Here is an 8,832-nt window from a genome sequence, read left to right on the forward strand (position 1 = left end):
GAAAGAACAAAAAAAAGTGCAACCACAATGCAGTTATCAATGAGGCCCTGATAATGCAAGATCTATCCCCAAACTGTTTTTATGTTCTGGGACTTGATCAGCAGGGTTATTTAGAGTATTTCTGCAAGAGTGAATTGGGGCAATAAGTACTGCTGCCTATCCTCTCTGCTGACTTGTGGGCCTGATATTTCTGGCCTAAGAGATTTTAGCCAGTTAGCAGTTGCTAGCAGGCTAAAATCTCTTAGACCAGAAACATCAGGCCCACATTGACTGATAGCTGCCAAAAACAAAAAAACCCCAAACCAAAAAATCAGCAGCTTTGCAGTCACAGAGAGCTGGAATTTTTTTATATATCACTGAATTTATTGACCATCAGCAGCATACAGGGCACACCAGCGAAGTGATAATGGAATCTGTCTTTATCAACATTTAAAAAGCTTCAATATCCAGCTAAGTCTTCCCAATGACAATTGAAATTTTTTTCAATGAAGTGTTTGTCCAAAAAGATGGCTTTAATCATGTTTTCAGGTGAGATCGTACCATGTATTTTTAATTTCAGATGGGACCTACAAAATGCTCTCAAGAAAGCAGGAACTTTACAGATGCTTTCCTTATCTGAACTAGTACCTTTGAATCCCTTTGCATTCAAAATTTTGTACTTTCACCCTTTGGGAACTTCAGTGAGAATGGATGAAACACTCTACTTATACAAGTTATGCTTTCAGGCTCAAAGCTGTACAAATGTTAAAGACATTTTAAATAATTTCACCAGTTTGATAGATTGTCTGTCAAGAAGCCAGGGTGGTCATTGTTCTCTTCTTCCACTGTAAGACAAGACACAGTGAGGAGAAACAAGTTTTAGATAAAGGAAAGTTCAGCCAGCCAAAGTTTTCAGCTTTCAGATGTGCCTTAGGCACAGATTAAGTGCAGTGTGACTGCTCAGCTAAGAGGGGCAGCATCTCTAAAAACAATCATGTCTTCTCTCATTTCTAAATGTAGGAATTTTTCTGTTTGCTGAAGAACAAAAATACAAACCATGTCCAGAGGGGTAAGTTAGCAAATGCAAAAAAAAAAAATCATGCTAAAGAAAATGAAGGATTTGTTCTTTATTTGTGCATTTCCCTCAGTCAAGTCTAAAATCAGCTGATCTGAAAGTGCATGGCTTACCCAGGTTTAACTGGTTATTTCCTACCACAGTGATGGAAACATTATTCCACATAGTTTTTTTTCAAACAAGCTGCCTGTTCTGCTTATCTCTCTCAGATATTTCACCCTTTTTCCTCAGTTGCTGTCCATCTCCCCTGCTACAGCAACAGCAGGCAGGAAAATACCACTAAAATTTGTGAAAATCCACCTTCAGAAGATATTGTGGGCTTACGAATGACATTTTCATTGATTTAACTTTAGAAGTGCTCATGTCCTAAGCATTTCGCTCATTTTTAATTCTGCCTTTCTCTCTCTCCAAAGTGCCACTGATTTTTTTTTTTTTTTTTTTTTTTTTTTTTTTTTTTTTTTTTTTTTTTTTTTTTTTTTTTTTTTTTTTTAATGTTCAGAGTTTTGCAAGGGCAAGTAAGAGAGGGCAGAGCACAGAGCCCCAGCTCCATTTAAAAAAAAAAAAAAAAAAAAAAAAAAAAAAAAAAAAAAAGTCTGTGATAGCTAAAGAGGTGAGAGGTTTAAGGACAGAGGACATGGAGAGCAAAGGTTTAGGGTCTCAGCCTGGTGATGTGAAACCAACAGCTCCTCTCCTGGGGTTCTTATGGATTCTTTTAAACCTTTGCACAAAATCCAGTGGAGGAATAAAATTTTCACAAGCAAACAATATTCTGTAGAAAACGTAACCCCAGTAAAGATTCAACTAAAAAATAGCCATTCCCTTGAATCCAAACCAGTAAAACATCTGAAGAGAAAATTAAAAGCAGAATATAGAAATGTTTACCTGCTATCATTATGTGGCTCATGTTGTGATTTGTGTAAGTGTATACTCCAATACAGGGCACTCTGTTGAACAGTATCTCAGTCCAAAACACTTTTCGATTAAGATTAAAAAGACCTTTTAGATTAATTACCTAAATTGCTAGTAAATGAAATACTGAAAAACTACTTTTAAAAAAGTCAGAATAAGACAAAATGTGTATTTACCTTCTTGTGCTTTCTGTAAAGAAGTAAGGATCAGTGCAGCAGCTTCAGAAAGAGGTAAAGGATTTGTGTTTTGGCTGCGTGTTTCTAGAATGAAAAAATCAGAGGTGCATAGTTTGTTTGTGTGTTATGACATTTCTTTACTTTGATCTTTGCTTTTTTTATAATTGCTATTGCTATAGACTCAAAGACAAGAAAATATTGTCTCCTTCACTCTATAACACTGTCTGCTCAAAACCAGCCTGATAATTAACATGAGAGACTAGCAATCTTTTTTAAAGGGAGGTTATTTCGAAGTACCTCAGAAGGTAAAAAGAATATTTTACTTTTTTTGTAAGTTCCTAACTTTTTTACGACGTTCTGTTCCGTCCAGAAACACTGCCTGGTGTGGATTGATGTTGCCTGCTTCTGTTATTTGTCATTTCAACGCAATTATTAATAGCTTGACTTGATCTTCTTTTCCAGTGCAAAAAGAAAGTCAAAAGCACTGATGAAAATCCCACTTAGCAGCCAGGTCAGTCTGGAAATTATGTAAATGAAATCACACAGGTGCACCAGAGAGAAAAGTCAGTCTTTATAACGTGCAGGTTGGAACGAAGGGACTAAAAAGGGGAGTTTGCTTGTTTCCTTGGCCATGGTTCCAGGAAAAGAAATCCCCTCCTGCTTCCAGGGATTTCTCCCAAAACCTGGGGGAGCTGGATGGGCTCCACACCCCCGTGTTGGACTCACCCAGCTGCACTCTGCCGTGCAAGTCCTTCCTCTGGCTCTCATCTGCGATGAAGCGACGTCCCTCTACAAAAGCAGGGGGAGAAGGGTGAAAACAACCCCCCAGCTTGATGCAATTCCTAGTTTGTAATCCCTAAAGGACCCTTTTCAATTCTGTATGTGGTCAAAAGACTTCAATCTGTTTGCTGGATTACAAGTACTGTCTTTTAAATCGTATTTCTCTTTAAACAAAGGGAAAAAAAAAATCCCACTCCAAATCCCAAACTAACAAAATAAAATCACATTGCTTCCTATGCATCAATAAGAATGATAAAAAACTCACTAGGGAAGTAACACAGTGCATTATTCAGTTGGAAGAATTTTTAAAAAAGAACAGAAAGAGCCAAAATCTTCACTTTTATGGCCAGAAATAATGTATTAATATCACTATAAATTTTAGTTATATTTACAGTTGTTTGGAGCTCATCTTTATTTTGTGTTGCAATTATTTATATTGTCTCCCTTTTGCCTTTCTCTCAGGATTATGACCTTCTTTTTTTTCTCTATTTTACAGGGAGCTTTTTTTCTTCCTCTCCTAATACCTGCCCTCCCTGACATTTTTTGATTTTAAATCCACAATTCAGAATGGAAATTTTCATATTAATATTTCCATTAAATTTGATTACTTGGATCAATGGACAAAATCTCTAAGTGTAGAATCAGGGAATATTCTGAAGGACCCACAAGGACCATTGGGTCCAATTTTGAAGTGAATGGCCTGTACTGGGACCAAAGGTGTGACCATGACATAATTAGCACATGCAATTAGCACATCCTCCCTGCAAGCCTCAAAACTTCTACCCCCACAGCATCCTCAAGATCTCCCACTTGTGTGGAACAGAGGAATAATCCAGGGGTGGAGAAAGTAACCTCCTCAAAATGGAAAGAGCTCGGGACTTACGTGCACCCTTCAAATAGAGCATGGCCTGAGGAGTCCAGTTTCTCCTTTGGAAATGAGCCTTTGTGCCAAAAAAAAAAAAAAAAAAGAAAAGGAAAAGAGACGCATCAAGATTCCATGCGATTGCTAATTAGTGCAAATACCTAATGGCACCGAGCTCTGAGCTTCAGGAGCTCCAGCCTGAGCTCACCTGAGGGGCACTCCAGGAGAAGGCGATGAAGGATGCTGCCAGGAACAGGGCCAGGACAGATGCTGTGAGTTTATGCAGCCCCTGTGCACAACAGAGAACCACAAGGTGCAGGAAAAGTCTTTCACATCTGCACATCCTCCCAACTTCACATCTAAATGTGAGGGTGCTCCCAGCTGCTGCCTTGTCCCTGTCTTTCTGCCAAACCTCCCCTTGCTCGGGGGTGTTTCAGTGCTGATCTGAGATTAATGTCAACTAGAACTTAATTGTTTTTACTCAAATCCATTCCATCACAGTGCCATCAAGGCGAGCACCTTTTTGTGCTCTTATTTACAAGGACATCAGATCCTCCAGAAATAAGAATCACATACAAACTAATAAAAGATGGTATAAAATCAACCTTGATTTGACATAACCATAGACAACAAGCAAATGTAGGGGTCTTGTCATTCCAGACAAACAAACCGACTAAGAGACAAAATCGCTACTTCCTCAGGTTACAAAAAAAAGGAAAAAAAATTGTTTTAAATTTAGCATCCTATCGTGATTAACACAAGTCACAAGACAGGGGGTTTTTTTTCGATTCTTGGAGTCTGTACGCTGATGCAGCACATGCAAATGGAAGCACTGAGCGTGAATCCTCTGTGCACAAGTTGTGCCTCTGCTTGTTCACACAGACCACGTTGTTATCAATGTATTGATAACACTGATGGGCACCAGAGCATCTAACTTTATGTTTCACAGTGGTCCATTCCATCCTGGGTTTGAGAGGTTTTGCTATTGGTTTTTTTTAATGCAGTTGTTTAAAATACACATAATATACCTATATATTTCTTTCAGGTTATTTTTAAGGAAAATTTCTTAAGCCCCCCTAAATATTGCACTCACATGGAAAAAAAGCATTGATTGCACGGCAAATGTTTGCTACTCACAAAAGAATTCTCACTTACCTTCATACTTATCTCAGTGACAAACCTTCAGTCTTCTTTCCTTGGGATGACGTGTCACAAGATCTCCTTCCTACGTGTCCAGGGGTCCCTTTTTAAATCTTCGGAGTGGAGGTGCCCTCCCCTTCCGTGGCGGGGTGGAGGAGGCTGAAGGGATCTCTTGTCAGCCCTGTAGACGGAGAAGCAGGAGGTCTGATGACTCCTGAGGGAAACCTGCAGCCTTGCAGGAAGTCCTGATTGAAATGATTGAAAGATGGATGCACTTGGAGATGCACCCCATTAACCAGGTGAACACCTCCTGAATACATCAGCATCAGCCCCGTGTGTGTTTGCAACGCATCACCTTCCTGCTGGATGATCAATAATCACAGCCAGAGCGGGTATTGATATGGATGGCGAGAGTTTACTCAGGATAATCTACAATATATCAGATTAGTATCCAATGTGGGAGCTGGAAAAGCTGGTAAATTACTCGCCAGCATCAAGAAAAAAGTGACTTACCCAGTGTCACTAGGCTGAGGTTATTCCTTGCGTACATTCAGAGGATGTAGTCTGTGGTTTGATTCTCTAAAGATCTTTTGCATCTAGTTTTCTTACACACAAGTTAAAGTTCAAAGCTCGACAACAACAAAAAAAGACCAAAAATACCCTATAAACCCTGAACTCATAATAGTCATAAACATTTCTGTGTCTCACGGATTGGCTGGAGTAAAAGCCCAGATCATGGGCTTGAATAGGTCAAACAATGGAGCAGTGAACAGGAAGAAGGCAGGGATCACGGAAATCATTTCCATGAGCTACTTCTGGGTGATCGTTGGGCTCATTGCAGTCATGGAGACTGGGTTTGGTCCTCAGGCAAATAGTTAATCACGCTTAATGCCTGGCCTTGCTTGCTCTGTAGCCAAGGTTTTCATCTCTCCTCCTGGTGGAAGCAGGAGAAGCAAAGCAAACAGAGAGGCAGAAATTTGCTGGTTAGAAGACTGACCAATGGAAAGTTTACTGCAGCAGCCTCATGAACAGGCTCAGCCCATGGTGTGACAAAAATCCAGGTTGGGCCATGAGTGTGACAAACACTGGCTCATGGATGTGGAGTCCAAGGTGGAATGTGCTCACAGGCACTCCCTGGCATTGTGTGTCCGTGGACACTGCTCCAAAGCACATTACTAAGTGAAGGTGTAATTGCCATCCAGCTTTTGGGGATATCACTCTGTTCCCTGCTCATGCCTCACAGAATTGCTCACTGAATATACAGAATTGCCATCAGCTGCAGCTTGTGCTGGTGTAGAGGCAAGAAACCAGGGGCAAGTTCAGGTTTTGGTCTCAAGCAGCTCCTGTGCTGGCTGGGAGCTGCTGTTAGAGCTCCATCCTTTTTAAAAGGCCATGCCCTGATGAATCCTAGCCAGTAGAAGGGATTCTACTTGCATCTACTTGACTGTGAAGTTTATTTCCCCTGCTCTTTTCCCTGCACTCTGACAGATCAGAGAAATTTCTTGACAATGCTTAACCCTTAGCCTTAGAAAGGGGTTGTGCATTTTATCCAGGAGACATTTAACATGCAGAGGCTCGGAAAAGGTAAACCTACTCTCCTATTCCCTTTTGGAGTGACTTTAGATCTTCCTGCTATGCACAGACCACAGGGCTGGGATCAAAACATTCAGCTGAGCCTGTGAAAATTAACTCCCTGCTTTTGGGATTGGCAGTGTGATGTATCTCTTCAGGACAGTTCTCCTCCTGACAGGAAAACTAAAATGTGTCTGGCACTGAAGATAAACCCTGCTTTTCCTGCCACTGGAATGAGACAAGATAACACAAAAGAAACAGGGGCAACCAGCTCAGCCTCTTCCTTTGTGGCTGGGGAGAAGAGCGGGAGAATGGGAGGCATGGACAAAGATGTTAACATGCTATAGGAAAACAGCTTCAGTTTTTCTTCTCTTTTTTGACCATTTTGCAAAATCTGAGCGACTCTGACTTGGTGTTGCTGGAGTGCCAGTTTTTCTCCCAAACCTGGCTCTATTCTGAGTCCCACCGGAATCCTTGTAGAGACTGGGGCTTGTTTGAAGCTGCCTGGAAGGCAGCAGGGAGCTGAACTGAGCAAATCAAAATCTGAACTGCATTCTTGTGTGGACAGGTGACCAACAGTTCAAGAACAAAAGCAGGATCTTTACAGCATCATCTTAAATTAAATGGTTTTATTGCTGTACTTTCAGATGCCTCAGTGCCACCTCCTAAAAGTCAGGAGTTTAGTTACAACGTGTAGCAAGAGACAGTTGACCTCAACCTTTCATATCAGGTGAAATGAGCCCAATCTGAAATTGGATTCCCATAATAGTTTGGGGCTTTGGTTTTTGTTGGTTATTTTGGGGTTGGTTTGTTTGTTTGTTTGCTTGTTTCTAAAAGATTTTTATTTTTCCCTTATATTGTCTGTGCCTTTGTGACTCACAGCTGTAAATCCATTTATTTTTACTATGACTAGCGACTCCAAGTTGCCCCGGTTTTCAAATAAAAGTGTATTTCAGAACCATCTCCTTGGAAATCTGTAAGGAGTCGTCATGCTGAACAAAGAACTCCAGGTTTGTCAATTCTACTTCAGGGGTCAAAATTTAAAAGACTCAGCTTCTCCCTTCAAAACCTTTCCTTGTCATGATTCTATGAGAAACTGGCCATCTCACCCTTCCCAGAAATCCAACAACTTCTAGGATGGGACACAGTTTATTTGCCAACAGGGACAGGAGGCAGTGTTTTGGGAAAGCACTGCAGCTCCTGAGGGTGTTTGCATTCACAAAAGAACCGTGGCTGTGTGTGGGCACATGTGAGCTCGTACTCCTGGAAAAGGAAGCAGCCTATAATTGGGTTATGGATCAGAACACACTAAAAAACTATGGCACTTGGGGATGATGAGCTGTGCACCAAGCACTCCTTGTCAGCGCTGCCATTTCTCAGCTGATTCACCTGGAGGAGGCAGTGGCTCTGGCATGTAATCAATACCCTGAGTGGGAAAAGTAGAGGGAAGCTTGCTATAGCAGCAGGGCCTCTTATTAGAAAGAACATAACCTGTTCTTGTTCTTCGAGATGATCTAAAGGGCACAGGCTGCATATCCTGATGCTGCAAGCGATAAAAAGCTAATTTCTGGCACTGAAGTTCAGTGCTGAGGTGAGGGGAAAATGTTCTTGTGTGCTGGGTTTTTAACCAGTGCAGTCAAACTTACCTCACTGACTTGCGTCACGACCGTGCCCTTTCCCAAACATTTCCCTGGAAATATAGGGTACAGTCATTGTGCCCGTGTATTTTTAACTGCTGGCAAGGACACCAGTGATCCGTGGCTTGCTCCTGAGAAAAAGGTGCAGCTGAGGTGTGTGTAGGTGGTCAGTGGGTACGTCAGCAAACGCCGGTGCTGTCAAGGTATAAATCTCCAGAACTCATGACCTTTGCTTTGTGCTTATTCCCATTTCCCTTTTTTTTTTTTTTTCTTTCTTTCTTTTCCTGTTAGTTTGGTAACTCTCTGGGAAATACATCCCACTTCTGTCTGGCATCTGAGCAGCACCTAGCACGGTGTACTTCTGGCTCCTACGTGCCACTCTAGCATCATAAAAGGCTGTGAAATGTCACAGCAGAGCCTGCAAAGTAAGATTACAAGACATTTTGCAGTTCTTTTGCAGTAAGGTGTATAGTAAGGCGAGGTTCCTACCAGTAGGAAAGTCAAATACAGATTTCCCTGGAAGGATGTTGATTTGTTATCAACTGAGAAACTCAGAGAATAGATTAGACAACCCCTTTTTTAGGACTCATTGCCCAACTGATCCTGCCCAGACACATGGTTAGGAACCATATGACCTCTTAATATCTTCTTTTTGGGCTGTTTTTTTGTGTCTCTGTGATCTTTCAAAGCTGACTCTGGACT

At 41.3% G+C, this 8,832-nt stretch overlaps 1 protein-coding gene across 1 annotated transcript; it reads right to left on the minus strand.

Moving 5' to 3' along the window:
• Positions 1–301: 301 nt before the first annotated feature.
• Positions 302–4,961, minus strand: SPX (spexin hormone). Its single transcript, XM_040063086.2, has 6 exons — positions 4,937–4,961; positions 3,990–4,070; positions 3,803–3,860; positions 2,866–2,928; positions 2,140–2,223; positions 302–824 (listed from the first exon to the last, which is right to left on the minus strand). The coding sequence occupies exons 1-6, from the start codon at positions 4,940–4,942 to the stop codon at positions 766–768; spliced, it is 351 nt and encodes a 116-aa protein (XP_039919020.1). The 5' UTR covers positions 4,943–4,961; the 3' UTR covers positions 302–765.
• Between the last annotated feature and the right edge of the window lie 3,871 nt (positions 4,962–8,832).

Source organism: Hirundo rustica, chromosome 4 (assembly GCF_015227805.2).
Source record: "Hirundo rustica isolate bHirRus1 chromosome 4, bHirRus1.pri.v3, whole genome shotgun sequence".
NCBI lineage: Eukaryota > Metazoa > Chordata > Aves > Passeriformes > Hirundinidae > Hirundo > Hirundo rustica.

Bases quoted from the DNA above. Each gene is read 5' to 3' on its own strand.
- SPX (XM_040063086.2), bottom strand. The intron at 2,224-2,865 runs GTGAGTCCAACA...TTTTCATTCTAG, and splicing joins GCACGGCAGAGTGCAGCTGG to AAACACGCAGCCAAAACACA. The intron at 825-2,139 runs GTAAATACACAT...CTTGTCTTACAG, and splicing joins TTTACAGAAAGCACAAGAAG to TGGAAGAAGAGAACAATGAC.